Consider the following 18,058-nt stretch of genomic DNA (forward strand, 5'->3'; position numbering starts at 1 on the left):
CTGGAGCATCAGTACTTGTGGGTTTGATTACAGGCTCAAAATGGCCAGAAACAAAGTATTTTCTTCTGAAATTCGTCAGTCTATTCTTGTTCTGAGAAATGAAGGCTATTCCATGCGAGAAATTGCCAAGAAACTGAAGATCTCGTACAACGCTGTGTACTACTCCCTTCACAGAACAGCACAAACTGGCTCTAACCAGAATAGAAAGAGGAGTGGGAGGCCCCGGTGCACAACTGAGCAAGAGGACAAGTACATTAGTGTCTAGTTTGAGAAACAGACATCTCACAAGTCCTCAACTGGCAGCTTCATTAAATAGCACCCGCAAAACACCAGTCTCAATGTCAACAGTGAAGAGGCGACTCGGGGATACTGGCTTTCTAGGCAGAAATGCATGGAAAAATACATATCTCACACTGGCAAATAAAAAGAAAAGATTAAGATGGGCAAAATAACAGACAATGGACAGAGGAACTCTGCCTAGAAGGCCAGCATCCCGGAGTCGTGCCATTTGAACACAGGAGTGATGGCTGCTGATAAAGGCCTCTGTACGCCTATGTAGATATTTCATATAAAATCTGCCGTTTCCAGCTACAATAGTCATTTACAACATGAACAATTTCTACATTGTATTTCTGATCAATTTGATGTTATTTTAATGGACAATTTTTTTGCTTTTCTTTCAAAAACAAGGACATTTCTAAGTGACCCCAAACTTTTGAACGGTAGTGTATGTAAATGAGACATTTCTATATTTAATTTTCAATAAATTTGCACATTTCTAAAAACATGTTTTCACTTTGTCATTATGGGGTATTGTGTGTAGATGGGTGAGAATTATTTTTAGTTTTGTTTAATTCAGGCACAACAAAATGTGGAATAAATCAAGGGGTATGAATACTTTCTAAACTAAACTATATCCTGAGCTTTCGTATATCTAGGACAGACACTTTAAAACCTTATTCCCTGTGATTTTTTTCACTGTCTTATGACATTTATTGTGTTATTCAATGTGTTTCTATGGGCTATAGTAATAGAGGTGAAATGAAATATTTGATCAAATCACTAAATATTTTTGATTACCTGAAGGGGTCATAAAATTCAAATTCAAATAGCTAAATGATCCATGGTATGACCATCTTAAAACAATTCCATATGTTAGCTTAATAGAAAACTTATTTTGCAAGCAGTAGGCATTTGGGAGTGGAGACTATAGCTATGTGATGACATCACATGCCCAGCGTACCTTCAAAAGTATTTTACAATCAACATTTATTCGAAAACAGTTTCCCTCATTAGTTGCAGTAAAGAAAGTTCAACAAAAGAAAAATAGAACCCTATCGAACGGATAAAAATGTTGTGGAGCTTTAAAATGTCTCCTATATCTGCCGTTTCTATTACACGGCAGAATATATTTTTCCCCTGACATTGCTTTTGTCCAATAAACCTGGATCAATGGAAATGCCTAGTGTGTGAGAAAGAGGAAGTGAGAGTGAGCAACAGCAGACAAAAAAAAAGTGATCACCTTTCAAAAACATGTCAACTGTTCCTATCCTGATAGGATTCAATGACTTTGGCAAGATCATGTGCGCTTGCAAATAGCCTTGCGCCATCAATTGCTGAGACCTAAATAAGAGGACAATGTATAAGAATTTCTTCATTACAGAATAATTCCATCTCAACGGTTTAACATTAGGAAGAAAGACGGCACACGCTTCAAATGGCAGTTGACCTTTAAATGGCAAAAGTACATTTGATAGTACTTGAAGCACTAAATCAAGGTTGTACCGGGTGAAATATACACAAACATGGCCCAATATAAGGAGGGTTATTTAATGCACATCTACAGTAACTAAAGGTCTGAACAATAGGATCAGTAGCTGGCAGCAAAATGATTCTGGACATCATAAATGCTGCATATGCACCCTGGAACGTCCTGTCCTCCAACAGCATTCAATGAAAATGTCCTGTTATCCACTACAACACAGAGGAACACAGTTTGTTGGGAAAAAAGACTACCCCATAAGGAGAGAACAAATCAGAGGAACACTGCTTCTTTCTAACGTTAAAACCACCAACTTCTGAAAACAGCTGCAATGATGCCAAACAATGACCCAAGGCCAGGTCCTCCAGAGATACAGTACAATCAAACCAGGACATGCAGTACAGCAGCTATTACTTCTAACCCTTTTCCTTTTTCTTCTTCTTCTTCTTTTCCTTCTTCTTCTTCTCCTTTTTCTTTTTGTTGCCTTTAGGAGATTTGTCTTTCTCGTCATCACTGCTAGAACTGCTTTCTCCTTTATCTTTGTCACATACTTCCATGTTGGGCTTTCCTTTGGTCTCCACCTCCTCCAGTTTGACCCTATCATATTTCCCACTGGCAGGGCCAGAGGAAGCAGCACAAGAGCCCTTATCCACCCTCCCCTCCTCTCTCCCCCTGGCCTTCTGCAGACCTGGTGGGGTGTGCCCGCGGACCACCGTCATCTTTATCCTGGGGCTTCCAGGTCGTTCCTCTTTCACGTAGATCTTCTCCCTGTCGTTCCTGTAAGCCTTTGGGCCCTCGTCTAGTTTGCGATACCTCTGATCTCTTGGGTCTCTCTGGTCCCTCCGCTCTGGAGCCAGGGGGTGCCCGATGTAATGGCTAGGGTGTCTTCTGTCCTCTCCAGGTCGTCTGTCTCCATGCTGCTGCTATAGACAAGGTGAAATAAGTAGCTAAGAATTCTAATGATACAGTTTGGGATGATAATACCACTAATCTTTTGGGGAATTTGACTTTTCTATTGATGCTGAAGACAAGTGGACTGGAAAGAAACCTAAAGTTTATACTGAGGGGTGATCTAGGTTGAACAATGCAATGGTAACTACGCTGTTTCTTTGGTCAACGCAGTGTATACAGTTGGGTTACTGTGTGGGGCGAGAGAATGTAGCTAGGTACTCGCCATGCTAGGCTCATTCCGCCGGTGGGTTGCAGCATGGCCCTCAGCAGTGGTCAGGTCTCCGAAGAACTCCTCACACCTCTGACAGTAGAACCCGATGACCGGAATCAAAAAGGTGGACCCTGAATAATATAAGAATGAACAGGCATTTAGGAGTCATTCTATTACCAAGTAATGATGGCAACAAATATAATGCTTATTTATATTTAACAAGGCAAGTCGGTTAGGAACAAATTCTGATTTACAATGACGGCCTACCAGTCATTTATTTTATGTAGATAGAGAAAGTGGGTAGAAAGACAGGTCTATAATGAACAATAGTATACCATCCTGCTTTAGCAATTCCTCCAGTTCCTTCACAAGAGTTTCTTTCCTTTTCATTTGGTCATGTCTCGATCTCCTCTGACTCTCCTCGTCATCTTTGCTCTAGAAAGTCCCATTTCATCACAATGTTAAAATGCAGTGTTTTCTAGTTTAGACATCACAACATGCTGTAACAACAAACATCAGGAGTAATTATCAGTAATAGTGAGGTTTGTCTCAGAGAAAAGAGTGCGATTGGAATGACACTGCCAAGTAAATGTTACCTTCTGTTTGTCTGAATTCCTCTGGGAATGGTTGCCATCATGTGGATCACTATTGGCCCTTTTCTCCCTTGTTGCTAAAGAAAGGAAGAGAAATGCAATTAGTCGCATCATTAATATATACTGAACAAAAATGTAGTGTTGGTCCCATGTTTCATGAGTTGAGATAAAAGATCCCAGAAATGTTCCATATGCACAAAATGCTTACTTAAAATTTAAAAAAATTGTGCATAAATTTGTTTACATCCCTGTTAGTGAGCATTTCTCCTTTGCCAAGATAATCCATCCACCTGACAGGTGTGGCATATCAAGAAGCTGATTAAAAGCCATGATCATGACACAGATGCTGGGGACAATGAAAGGCCACTAAAATGTGCAGTTTTGTCACACAACACAATGCCACAGATGTGTCAAGTTTTGCGGGAGCTTGCAATTGGCATGCTGACTGCAAGAATGTCCACCAGAGCTGTTGCCAGAGAATTTAATGTTAATTTCTCTGCCATAAGCTGCCTCCAATGTCGCTTTAGAGAATTTGGGCCAACGGGCCTCACAACCGCAGACCACATGTAACCACGCCAATCCAGGACCTCGACATCCAGCTTCTTCACCTGCGGGGTCATCTGAGACCAGCCACCCAGACAGCTGATGAAACTGAGGAGTATTTCTGTCTGTAATAAAGCCCTTCTGTGGGGAAAAACACTTTCTGATTGGCTGGGACTGGCTCCCCAGTGGGTGGGCTTGGCTCCCAAGTGGGTGGGCCTATGCCCTCCCGGGCCCAGCCATGATTGCGCCCCTGGCCAGTCATGTGAAATCCATAGATTAGGGCCTAATGAATTTATTTTAATTGACATATTTCCTTATATGAACTTTAACTCAGTAAAATCATTGAAATTGTTGCATTTATATTTTTGTTCAGTATAGATTAACATTTTTCCTGCAAGAGTGAATGGGTTGTGTGTCTATGTATGTATGTATATATATATTTACATTTTAGTCATTTAGCAGACGCTCTTATCCAGAGCGACTTACAGTAGTGAATGCATACATTTCATAATTTTTTTTTGTACTGGCCCCCCGTGGGAATCGAACCCACAACCCTGGCGTTGCACACACCATGCTGGCGTTGCAAACACCATGCTCTACCAACTGAGCCATATATATATATATATATAGACTGCTCTAACCTTTAATAATGAACTGTAATGACTCCAATGCTTGTCGTATTGGTGCTGTCCCAAGTGCTGCCCCGAGTGTTGGCGAGGCCAGTCTGGGCTCCTGTGATGCCCCAACTACAAGAGGAAGAGGCAGCACTGGTGCTGGTGATGGCACTTTCTCCTCCCTCTTCTGCTCTGGCATCTTCCCCTCCTTCTGTTGCTGCAGCTTGACCATCATCTTACTGATCTCTGACGTGCCCAGATTCAGCCCAATGTTCTTCAACATGGCCTTGAACTCCTCACATTCCTTCACAGTGGGGGTGGGCTTCACATCAGGAGCAGGAACAGGCTGCACCCTCTGCTCAAGCCTCACACTAGACTGGACCGGTTGAGGAGGCATCTTGAACTCCTGGACTTCACCATGGTTCCCGAACAGAGGCTGGCTTTGATAGTAGGGTGGGCCTGCTGGGGAGATCTCTGCATCGCTCTGCTGGGTAATGGATGTGGACTGTGCAAAAGGCAGGGTGGCAGGGCGTTGTTTTGACTGGTTATCCTCATTCCCATAGAGGAAGTTCTCCTCATCCTCGACCTCCTCCGGCTTTTGAACAGGTGAGACCTCCCTGGTGCCCTGCAGCCAGGAGAAGTCACAGCCCACTCTCTCGTGGGGGAGAAGATTGCTGTCGGTCTCGTCCTGTCTGCTGACTGGCTTAGGCCCATCTGAGGCTTGAAGAAATTCCTGTCTGCTGGCCAAGACTGGTCCACATGGAAGACAGTTGCTCTGGATATCTCTGCTAAAGTTATTGGCCTATGGAACAAACATAAAAGACATCAATGGGTTTTATTGAGGTTTGATTTTACATTTGTTAGATTGTCTAGTCTTCACTGCAGATATCAATTAGAATATTACTTAAAAATGGGCCTCGCCATGTTTGTAGAACATCATTAACTAAACATACCCCATAACAACCCATGACTTTCTCATACCATACCTGTATTGTGAGAATGGCATTCTTGATGGAAGGCATACTGTCCTCCAGTTGCTTGCTGTTCATAACCCGTTTCAGGCCCTCGAGCAGGTCATTGTGTGCGGAGGAGTGATTACTGATCCTGCTGCTACTCCTCCGAATGGGGCTCCTTTTGTCCCTGTGGTCTGAATGATGGTCCAACCTGCCCCGGCTCTTTCCATAGCTGCGACTCCTACTCCTTGATCTGCTTTTGCTCCTTGCCCGACTTTTCCCTCGGCTCCGGCTCCTACTACGAGCCTTGCTCTTGCTTCTGACCTGGCTCTTTCCACGACTGCGACTCCTGCTTCGTGGTCGGCTTTTCCCTCGGGTACGACTTCTGCTGCGCGGACAGCTCTTGCTTCTTGCCCGGCTCTTGCTTCTTACCTGGCTCTTTGCTCGGCTCTTGCTCCTGCCCCTGCTTTCCTTCGCTGGACTGCGAGATTTGCTCCGGAGTCTCTGCCTCTCATAACCCCGGTCTTCTGGTACACCTGGTGCCTTGACTGCCTTCCCTGCGTCCAACAGGTTGACTCCTTTGAGAAAGTCAGGGACTGGCTTATTAGCCGCAAGGCATCTGAGGAATTCTTCACCAGCGGTCAAGTTCTCACTGAAATACAAGTAAAAACTGTTTAAATTACAGTTCATTGCAAGCAGCCATAGCTGAAAGAGGTTGTGAACTAGGCTATGCATCACAAAATCCTTGAACCTTGACATTTCCCCACCTCTTGTCTCTTTGGCATGATTCCAAAGGATTGGCGGGCCACTGTGGCATCTGAAGATGCTGTGTGTCTGGTGGGAGAATCTGTTGACTACCAAGACTGATCACTGTGCTGCGGTCAATGGAGTAACTGCTGCAGTGTGGAGTCTGGTTGAGGTACAAACAACATGTAAACATCAGCATACTAGATAGCTGACCATTGTAATCATTAACGTTATGGTGTTTTGGCTGTGTGCACCATGTCTACCAGTATCCTATTTAAGCATTAATACATTTTATCAAAAAACAAACAAAAGAATAAATCGACTAGCAATGGATTTGCTGTGAAGCACATTAGCTGACAACGTTAGCTACGTACATTGATATAATGTTCCCTCATTGGCCTGTGGAGGTATTCACTTCCCGATCCGGGAGGTAAGAAAGGATGACAAGATCCAGGAGGAAAGTGTCCAGGCAGTGGAACGTGGGGTGGCGGGCCAAAGGGCCCTCCGTAGCTGGGACCGGGTGGCTGTAAATGGGATGGGTGGCCTAAGGGAGCAGGGCCCCGGTGAAGTTCTCCGGGATTGTGAAAACCACGAAACATTGTTGCCGTCAAATGATGACGGCAATTAAATGAATGCTAGATATCAATACTTATCAGGGAAACCCCGAATGTCAAAACAAACATTTACTCGTTAGTTCGCTTGCTTTGAAGTAGCTGGCGGGTGAATGAAAGCGGAAGAACTTAAAGCTGTAAAGTGTACAACATCCGGTATCCTGTATTTCAAAATAAAAGCCCACCCTGGACCAAGGATTAGCAATAGCGTTACAACACGTTTTTATACTATCCTCTTTGATTACATTATGATCAATTATTAATTGATGTGGAGCTAATGTGGGTCCACTGGTTTTCAAATTATGTACAAAATACTGGTGGTCACAATTAAAGCTGAAAGTATGACCAAATAAAGATGACAGGCATGTTAAATCCATTAGATTTTATTGCTCACCTCTCATTCATTCACACTTCCAAGTAGTCTTTCTTACATCCAAGTATGTACACAATTTTGTTTATAAGCATCATTAGGTGGCATATTTTAAATAAGTAATAGAGGAGATACCAGTCAAAACTATTTGCAACAGCAAAACATTTTTGAGGCTCAAGCTTATTTTTAACCCATTCCTAGTAACAATAATGTAAACCAAAGCTTACAACAACAAAAAAAAACCTGGAGAAATAAAGCTTGTTTCTTTTCAAGTATTAATTAAATTAACTAAGGATGGACTACAATACTTCCACAATTGTCACCTTATCATATGTAGTTACATGACATTCAACTCCTCTTTCAAATAATCTTCAAGATAAGGCTTTATAATTTAGGTGTTACAATGGCAAACATTGGCTTTAACTTTCATGTGGCAAGATAGTGGAACACAGCATAAACACAAAAGCACTCACATATGCAAAAGAACACATGGGAACAGTCATTTGTTAACAGCCATGGAATTGTGGAAAAGTCTGGTTTGTTTGAGCTCTCATGTCATGCATGACTTGGACTTTTTCCTCTTCTGTTGGAGACATGGTCACTCTCCACATTCTTATTCGGTTTCGGGAAGAAATTATAATAACCATGCTTTATATTAATATTCACATTTAGAAAATAAGGCGTTTTCACTTCATGGCTCTTGCATGATCTCTGCTTCAGTGGCCTGCACTTTCTTTTCAACTAGTGTAGTTTTTGCTCCCCTGGCTAAAGCCTGCTTGATTGTACTGCTGGCCACCCTGCTGGAAGAACTGTTCAAACTGTCCTCCTTGGTTCAAATTCTGACCCCCTCGCCCTCCCCAACCTCCCCCCTGTCCTCTTCCCCTACCATCACCTCTTCCTCTACTATCACCTCTTCCCCTACCCCCGCGACCCCCTCGGCCACCCCTGTCCTGGTGGCGACCTCCATCTTGATTGTGGTTGTCATGTTGGTAACCACCTCCTCCGCCCCCTCCTCCGCCTTGATGCCCTCCTGCAGGGTAACCAGGGCCCTGGAAGCCCCCTTGAAATTTTCCACCCCCGTAACCTCCTCTCCCCCCACCCGCTTGGTGGCCACCTCCTTCCTGGTAATGACCTTGGTAACCACCACCACCACTTCCTCCTCCTCCTCCGTCCGACCAGCCTCCCTGCACCTTGCCCCCTCTGCCACCCCCTCCTCCACCCCTCCCGCCCCTTTCATAACCTCCTCCTCCTCGCTCGTAACCCCCTCGGCCCCCCTGAGAGTGTTGGTCGAAGCCCCCCCTGCTGCCTCCTCGTCCACCCCCGCCATAGTGTCCACCTCCCTGTGGACCGTCTTGCCTCTTCTGCCAGGTGGGCATCTCTGGTGGGGGGGCCTCAATCTCAGTGGGTCGCCCACCTCTGTCTGGCACACGTCCCATCAGAACCTGCTCAACAAGACAACAAAAAATGTAAAAGAAATAGTTAATCAACAGAACGTGTACAAGCCAAGGCGTGTTTTCTGACAGCACAGCCGAAGTAGCCAAAATAGTTTTTAAATATTTGAAAAAAAAACAGAATGTGACAGCAGCTCTCAAGGTAGCATTGAGATAAACGTTAAAAGTTAGCAAGTGGAGAATTACAAATCTGCTCCCTACCTTGTTAATGGCACAAGCAGTCTTCTCCCTTATCCTGCCACTACTTGTGCGCATAATCTTGGAGAGGTCCTCTCGTGCAGCAAAGAGGTGAGCCACCGAGACTTTGCTCTTTGTGGCGAGGGTTGAACGCAAAGGCGGGTATACATTGGCCAGCTTTTCAGCATGTTTCTGTGTAGCAATAGAAATACATCCGTTTCCACATACAGTACTCGATTGTTTACAGTACAAATGCTTGTCATTGCACATATGCTGTAAATTAATAACACAGACTACAACCACAACCAGTTACACTTTGAATAATTGTAACAATCTTCCCAGTACAGAGTTCTCACCTTAGCTTTGTCAGACCAACCAAAGGACTGAACTGTCACGTCAAGACGTTTCAACAACATCTTCCTTCGGACTTCATACTCATTCACAAGTGCTTGATTGATGGCTTCGATTTTTTCCTGTAAAAGAGATATGTAAATTAGATTAGAAAGGTTAATAGTCACATGTACAGGGTTGCAGATGTAATTACAGGGTACAGTGAAATTCTTGGAGATTCGAGCTCCAACAATGCAGGACAAAGTGGACTGCAGTATAGTACTACAGTATAGTACGCTGCTTGAGAATGTTTGTTGATGTAACATATATTTTGGTTTGAAGTGGGACATGTATTCTACTATGCACATCTTTATTGTTAAAGGGTATTACAAAGTGAACTGGTCCAAGTGCCTTCTTCATCAGAGGACCCCCAACATGAGTTGATGGCACTTTGGCTAGAGCTTCTTTCAGCTGAGGAAAAAAGGAGAGAATATTAATGTTGAGAGAACCAAACCTTAGCTAAAGTGTAGCTGCATTCAACAAAAAGACACAAACCTATCATAACATAATACTGACATAGCCTGGTGTGACATGGACTGACCTTCTTCTCGATCCCACTGAAGAACTGGAACATGGTGATGTTGGCTGGGGGTTTGGACATGCCCAGGGACACACAGATCCCCTTCAGCTCCATAAAGACAACACTACCCCCGGCCTCCTGGGCTGCCTTCTGAGGCTTGTTGACCAGGATCATCCTGGAGGCCTCCAGCTCCGAGATCAGAAAGGCTGAGAGAGAGAGCATATCATTCAAAAGGCAATCATCATACTGTATTAATATGAATTCTATAAATTATAGGGAAACTGACAACACAGGGAGAAGGGTGACTTATGCTGTTCACATACTGATGAGCAGTAGGCAGTTTGTCTTGTTGAGCAGCCTCTGGGTAACATCTCCTGTGGTGAGGACATTGTAAGGACAGGCCAGCTCAGACAGAAGACCACTCATCTCCAGCTGGAACCCCTCGGCCTCACTGGGACCTGGGTGGGGTAGATGGAGAGTTGGTGCAATGACAACCCAGGGAACTACCATTTTCTTTTATTATTCAATTCACAAACACTGAGATGAGTTAAGATTAAAACCGACTCACAGTTGGTGGCATGGACATTCTCCTCCAGCTGACAGTAGAGCTTGAGCTCTGAGACGATCCAGGCACACACCTTGGTGAACTCTGGTGCTGCTGCTCCCCCGCTCACCGCAGCCTCCAGTGCTCCATCCTCCAACAGAGGGCCTTGGTACCTGAGAAAACAAAGACAGTAACCTCATAAGACTTTCACTAAAAACCTATACTTACCAGTTTATCTAGCAGGTCATTAAAGCAGCAATCAACAGTTGAAAGAATAAAGCCCGCTCCCCGCCCCTGTTTTGGTAAAAAGCTGAGGGATGGAGCTGGAGAAATGTAACCACTCAAATTCATAGAGCTATGGATGCAAGGACTGACCATCAATCATATCAACATTGATATAAAAATTATAGTTTTAACCATGCTTAGGTATTTGGTATTTTATTAGGATCCCTATTAGCTGTTGCAAAAGCAGCAGCTACTCTTCCTGGGGTGAACACAAAACATGAAACATAATACAGAATGACATAATACAGAACATCATTAGACAAGAACAGCTCAGGGACAGAACTACATACTTTTTTTAAAAGGCACACGTAGCCTACATATCAATGCATACACACAAACTATCTAGGTCAAATAGGGGAGAGGCGTTGCGCCTCAAGGTGTTGCTTTATCTGTTTTTTGAAACCAGGTTTACTGTTTATTTGAGCAATATGAGATGTAAGGAAGTTCCATGCAATAAGGGCTCTATATAATACTGTATGCTTTCTTAAATTTGTTCAGGATTTGGGGACTGTGAAAAGACCCCTGGTGGTATGTGTAGTGGGACAGGTGTGTGTGTAAGTTGACTATGCAAACAATTTGGGATTTTCAACACATTAATGTTTCTTATAAAAAGAAGAAGTGATACAGTCAGTCTCTCCTCAACTCTTAGCCAAGAGAGACTGGCATGCATAGTATTTATATCAGCCCTCTGATTAGAATTAAGAGCAAAATGTGCCGCTCTGTTCTGGGACAGCAGCAGCTTAACTAGGTCTTTCCTTGCAGCACTGGACCACACAACTGGACAATAATCAAGATAAGACAAAACTAGAGCATGCAGAACTTGCTTTTTGGAGTGTGGTGTCAAAAAAGAAGAGCATCTCTTTATTATGGCCAGACCTCTCCCCATCTTTACAACCATTGAATCTATATGTTTTGACCATGACAGTTTACAATCTAAGGTAACGCCAAGTTATTTAGTCTCCTCAACTTGTTCAACAGCCACATCATTCATTACCAGATTCAGCTGAGGTCTAGAATTTAAGGAATGACTTGTACCAAATACAGTGCTCTTAGTTTATTACTGGCCACCCATTCCAAAACAGACTGCAACTCTTTGTTAAGGGTTTCAGTAACTTCATTAGCTGTGGTTGCTGATGCATATATGGTTGAATCATCAGCATACATGGACACACATGCTTTGTTTAATGCCAGTGGCAGGTCATTGGTAAAAATAGAAAAGAGTAGAGGGCCTAGACAGCTGCCCTGCGGTACACCACTCTTTACATGTTTGACATTAGAGAAGCTTCCCTTAAAGAAAACCCTCAGTTCTATTAGCTAGATTGCCATATCGTGGATTCAGAGCTGAGGTTGAAAAGCCATATAACACATAAGTAATTTCAACAACAGGTTATGGTCAATAATATCAAAAGCTGCACTGAAATCTAACAGTACGGCTCCCACAATCTTCTTATCAATTTCTTTCAACCAATCATCAGTCATTTGTGTCAGTGCAGTACATGTTGAGTGCCCTTCTCTATAAGCATGCTGAAAGTCTGTTAATTTGTTTACAGAGAAATAGCATTGTATTTGGTCAAACACAATTTTTCCCAACAGTTTGCTAAGAGCTGGCAGCAAGTTTATAGGTCCGCTGTTAGAACCAGCAAAGGCCGCTTTACCACTCTTGGGTAGTGGAATTACTTTGGCTTCCCTTCAGGCCTGACAAACTTTCCTCTAGGCTCAGATTAAAAATATAACTGATAAGAATGGCTATAGAGTCAACTACCATCCTCAGTAGCTTTCCATCTAAGTTGTCAATGCCAGGAGGTTTGTCCTTATTGATCAATAACAATTTTCCCACCTATCCCACACTAACTTCACAAAATTCTAACTTGCAATGCTTTTCTTTCATTATTTGTTTTTTTATGCATGAATACAATTGCTCACTGTTTGTTGTTGGAATTTCCTGCCTAAGTTTGCCCACTTTGCCAATGAAATAATCATTAAAATAATTGCCAACATCAAATGGTTTTGTGATGAATAAGCCATCTGATTCAATGAAAGACGGAGTTGAATGTCTTTCTACCCATAATTTCATTTAAAGTACTCAAGTTTTTTCCCATCATTCTTTAAATCATTGATCTTGGCTTCATAATACAGTTCCTTCTTTTTGTTGAGTTTAGTGACATAATTTCTCACTTTGCAGTAAGTAAGCCAGTCAGATGTGCAGCCAGACTTATTAGCCACTCATTTTGCCCCATCTCTTTCAACCATACAGTTTTTCAATTCCTCATCAATCCATGGAGCCTTAACAGTTCTAACAGTTTCTTAACATGTGCATGTTTATCAATAGTTGGAAGAAGCAATTTCATAAATTCATCAAGTGCAGTGTCTGGATGCTCCTCATTAATCACATCAGACCAAAAAATCATTTTTGAGGGTATTTAATATTTGTTTACATTTACTTTGTTAGAAACACTTGAGTAAAACAAGTTATATTTGGGGTTCTGATGGGGTACGACAGTTGAACTAAGCTCATGCGGCATTTACAAGTTATATTCTTCAAGAATCAATGGGTACATAATGAGCTTACTTCAACTGTCATACCCCATCAGATATTATTATTAACGTATAAGTCCAAATATGTACTTATCAAAAGGAGCTGTGCGTGCTGGGCAATTCCATGGTAACAGAATTACGCTTTGACTCCACTTTTTCACCTTAAAAATGTATGCCAAACAAAAAACTATTGATTTCAAAGTTTAACAAACCATACAACTCCATGCACAAAGATTACTTTTAACAATTTCCCCTGAATTTTACAAAAACGAATATAGTGGAAGAATTGTGTAAATTAAAACTTTGGTAACAGGATAATAGTAAAATCTCCCTCAGATTTTTATGCTACCACGTTTTCCAAAAACTCTTAAATATCTGCTCCGAATTAAGATTCAAAGATGTCTGCAGAAAGAATGGGGTGTCGGCTATGACATGGCACCTTGAGTTTGAAGAAATCTATTTTTTCATTATTGAACTACAGTATGTGAAGTGGATTTACACCCAGTAACAGAATTGCATCATGGGTCCCATAATCTGTACTACACATAAATGTATAATTATGGATATGAATGTCATTCTCCTAATTTTTTACAAGTTTGGACATCACAGGGTTACAGAGCAGAACACAGTACAATAGAATACAGTAGAGTACTTTTCTTTACTCTACTCATTGTACTGTATTATACTGTGCTCTACTCACTGTACTGGGCTATCCAAACTTGTGAAACATACGTCTATGATAGATTCATACTTGGTCTAGTTCGGCCCATCTGTGGACGTTAAAATCAAGGCCAGGTGGACTGACCAAATTTCAACTACTTGTCAATGTCCATGGGTGTCCAGTGTCGGTCGATCAGTGGGTGAGGATGCTGGTTACAGTAAATCGAACGGGAGGGGGCTTATGGATAGGTGTCAGTAAGAGCTGGGAGAGGTGACATTAACTGGTGAGAGAGTGAGGAGATGTCCAGACAATGTTTTAACACTCTTGGTTTGAGCACCAGACAACAGAAAGACAAAGAAAACTTATGAGCTGAACATAACAGTACGCTAGTGTAAGGGAGGACAGTAGCAGTTGAACCAACTGATTTGTGACTTATGATTTCCCATTGTAGCCAATTAAATTGCAGTAATTCCGTAACTGTTTTTTTGGTAATTCTGTTACCAAGATGGACCCGACTAGACCAAAAATATCTTAAAAGATATGTGGGTTTTTGGTAACTGAATTACAAGGCAATAATTCTTAAACCTACAGATGGTAAACAGTTTTTCCCAAACTAAATATAAGTGTTGATATTAGTTGGCAGGGGTCTTTACGTCAACCATTTTGTGATTTGATGTATTTCTGATACCTTTTAAGATTTTCAAGTAGATGTTTTCTAAGACCCCCTTTCCATCTGTTTATCCAGAAATCATAGGATTTTACTTATGCCTAAATGTATCCATGCCTTCATTTCCCAAAAATATAGAGACTCTTATCTTTCATTTGACACCAAATTTTATACACTTAAATGAACTTCACATGTTGGTGCTCATGGGTCCTTTTCTATGGAAATGCCCTGCTTCAATTGCCAAGTAATGGCGTCTTTTTGTAGGCACTATCTCCGCCGTGGTTCGTTGGACAAAGCCTATGGGAAAATATTTTTTTATTTTTTATTTATAAATGTTTTAAAAAAATAAGATCTGTGGTAAACTCAGGTTTATGACATCGTATACGTTTTGTTCTATGAGATAATCTGCATCAGCTAACGGCACTTTATGTGAATTTTGAAGCACAATAATAATTTAAAAAAAAGGTACATAAAGCACATAAACGTCTTCAGAATTGATAAAGGTCATGTTAACGGACTGATATGATCTCATAGAACAAAACGTACAAGATCTCCTAAACCTCTTAATCTCAGACCTTATTTTCGGCGTTTATCCCAAAACCCCATTCTTTCCCACATAGGAATGGCTGAACGAAACAGCGGTAGCTAATACATTTCCGGTTTTACGACTACAAACCGGCGAGCTCTATTGAACTGATTTTACTGTGAATAGCAACCAGTCAGGAGATAAGTGGGACCTCTCCAGCTTCAGTGTATTCATAACACTGAGGCGGTGCCTGCCCTCTGTTTGTGCCCGCTGAACAAACAGCAAACGGTTGGCATGATAGGTAGATTTTGACAAAATAGAAAGGTCACTTTTACATTCACAATATCATCTAAAGTAAGTCATAAGGCCGTATGTATAGTAGCTAGCTAGATGCCACAGAAATGTATGAAAGAGCCTGCAGAGTTTAGTTTAGTGCTCAGCTGTCTCTGGCTGTGACAGTTGTCCGATGACAGGCAGTCAACGTATCAGCTAACGTTAGCTAAATTAACCAGTTGAACTAGCTAGTTAAAACATAATCAGATAAGCTAAATAAAGACTATTCTCATAGAAAACTTTTTAAACCTACCCCAGATCTTCCAGTGAGTCAATAATATCTGTCTCCATTTCTGTGATGAATCTTCAATTGATTAATCCGCAAGAATAATCTAATATCACTAAAGAACAACACTTCTGCTGGGTTGGCATGCTGGGTCCTAACTCAACCTCTTACCGGTGATAGGGCTGCCCGATACAATGCCTGTGCAGACTGACTCACCGAGTAAGATTTCAAAGTATTAGAGGTGTGCTCTAATCTACGGAAGAGTATCAAATCCAAGTGAAGAGAAAAAGAAAAAAACTGCGACATGGGGTGATACTTGGATATTTTTTTGCATGATAGCCCTTTAAAAAAGTGGCAATATTTCGAGAAGTCGAAATTAAATGTAGTCAATAAAGTGACAATATTTTGAAAGTAAACGCGACATTTAATTTCGAGAATAACGTAGCAGTTAGGCTATATTTCAAGATTAACATTGGGGATATGGTTAAACACATGTCTGCCTGGCTCCCTATTACTGTGCGCCACCACCGTTGAAATGCCTGAGTAAAATTACCTATTTTACCTTTTTTTTTACCTAGGCAAGCCAGTTAAGAACACATTCTTATTTACCCCGGCCAAACCCTCCCCTAACCTGGACGACGCTGGGCTAATTGTGCGCCGCCATATGGGACCCCGATCACAGGACCCACTGATACAGCCCGGGATCGAACCTGGGTCTGTAAAGACGCCTTAGACCGCTGTGCCACTCGGGACCTGGTGAAACAATACTTGAGAATTGGCTTTAGTTAGAAGGAAATCCTTGCTCTTTTAGCACATAATAACCCTATTATTATGTATTAGGACCTGGAAAAGGTTGTGCCACATATTATTTTCAGGAGGAACCGTGGTTACATACATGAGTGTTATTAGCAGTGGAGGCTGCTGAGCGGAGTACGGCTCATAATAATGGCCGGAACAAACAAAAAATACCTGTTTGATACCATTCCACTTCAGACATTACCACGAACCAGTCCTCCCCAATGAAGGTGCCACCAACCTCCTGTGGTATGCAGGTGTGTGTGTGGGCGATACAAAGTAGGGGCAATACAAACACATGGCCATCAATCTAGTGATCTAATACACGCAATCAAACAGGCGTCACCGCGCCCTCACGCTAATCAATCTAATGATCAAACTCGCAAACACACACACCAAGTGTCTCCCTGGCAGTTTCAGACTATAGGAATACACTCTTCTAACTGCCATGGTGCGTTATGAGCACAAACGAAAAACGTTCTTGGCGCTTGTCATTGAATGCGAAAAGAACTGGAGTTGAGTCCCTGTCAGTCTGCCCTCCGAATTCGCTACAACGCTCTACTGCGTAGCAGAACACCTTGCAAAAAGTCTATGCATAATGGACACTTAACGATTTTATCCATGGTGCTTTACTAACAGAGGTTTTCCCTCTTATGACAGCTATGCTTTTAACGGCTAGTAGGCTACGTGAGCACACCCAATAAAACGATTTATTTTAGGATGCTGGAGACCGGGGGTTATGCGTGTGTATGTCCCATGTCAAGCTGCTCTCCAAATTCGCTACTACACCTGTATTTTGCAGCCAATTATAAAAATATAGCTGCCCACTAGATTGAGTACCCTAACCTGTAGGCAAATCGTACATTACAGTGGGCAAGTGAAAGTCAATTATAGGCTTATCCAACGGTTGAGGGAGGAATGAACAATGAGGCAGCTAGGATTTTAACCAAGTGTTTGTGGGAGGAGAGGCAACTAAAGGACCAACCCTCCACTCCTGCATGCGCAAACCAGCATACCTCATCCAAATCCGTGTGGTTCCTCCTGAAAATAATCTGTGGCACAACCTCTTCCAGGTCCTAATAGGCCTATTTTATAATAATATGGTTATTATGTGCTAAAAGAGAAACGATTTCCTAAGTATAGTTTCACCAGGTCATATAACTGCAGGCAATTTCAATGGTGGCGCGCAAAGCAACAAGAAGCCAGGGAGACATGCTGTTAACCAAATCCCATACTTTAATATTGAAATATAACTGCGACATTATTCTCAACATTTTGACTTTATTCTCGAAAAACATTTCGAGTTTATTCTCGAAATATTGCCACTTTTAATCCAAGTTCCACCACCCTTTACCATTTGTTTTCTTCTCTTCACTTGGCCCTAATACTCTTCCGTACAAATCGAATCATTTGACATGCACTGGAGAAAAAATACAATTAATTAACAGGCATACAGAGATAGCTTTCGTCTGCAATATGTGATATAAATGTAGCTATCAATGGGGTCTATTTATGTTCAGTCTTTGTGAAGTCCCTGAAGTACTTATGGTCAGCTATCCAACCTATCCTCACCAGGCAATGGTAAATTGTAGA

The 18,058-nt window shown here is 42.1% G+C and overlaps 2 protein-coding genes across 3 annotated transcripts; both read right to left on the reverse strand.

Moving 5' to 3' along the window:
- Nucleotides 1-1,252: 1,252 nt before the first annotated feature.
- On the reverse strand, nucleotides 1,253-7,126 carry si:ch211-195b21.5 (uncharacterized). 2 transcript variants are annotated; one of them, XM_029752860.1, is made up of 8 exons: nucleotides 6,749-7,126; nucleotides 6,395-6,537; nucleotides 5,661-6,279; nucleotides 4,702-5,476; nucleotides 3,521-3,594; nucleotides 3,260-3,359; nucleotides 2,937-3,055; nucleotides 1,253-2,682 (listed from the first exon to the last, which is right to left on the reverse strand). In XM_029752860.1, exons 1-8 carry the CDS (start codon nucleotides 6,971-6,973, stop codon nucleotides 2,179-2,181), a joined length of 2,559 nt encoding a protein of 852 aa, XP_029608720.1. In that variant the 5' UTR covers nucleotides 6,974-7,126; the 3' UTR covers nucleotides 1,253-2,178. The 2 variants fall into 2 exon arrangements, with proteins under 2 accessions (XP_029608720.1, XP_029608719.1); XM_029752859.1 differs by having other exon boundaries at nucleotides 1,253-2,685.
- A 226-nt stretch (nucleotides 7,127-7,352) lies between these two features.
- fam98a (family with sequence similarity 98 member A) lies at nucleotides 7,353-15,896 on the reverse strand. The gene is made up of 8 exons (XM_029752862.1): nucleotides 15,698-15,896; nucleotides 10,462-10,610; nucleotides 10,217-10,351; nucleotides 9,915-10,099; nucleotides 9,704-9,784; nucleotides 9,340-9,456; nucleotides 9,008-9,175; nucleotides 7,353-8,797 (listed from the first exon to the last, which is right to left on the reverse strand). Exons 1-8 carry the CDS (start codon nucleotides 15,733-15,735, stop codon nucleotides 8,093-8,095), a joined length of 1,578 nt encoding a protein of 525 aa, XP_029608722.1. The 5' UTR covers nucleotides 15,736-15,896; the 3' UTR covers nucleotides 7,353-8,092.
- Nucleotides 15,897-18,058: the final 2,162 nt, after the last annotated feature.

This window comes from Salmo trutta, chromosome 5, assembly GCF_901001165.1.
Source record: "Salmo trutta chromosome 5, fSalTru1.1, whole genome shotgun sequence".
Classification (NCBI taxonomy): Eukaryota; Metazoa; Chordata; class Actinopteri; order Salmoniformes; family Salmonidae; genus Salmo; species Salmo trutta.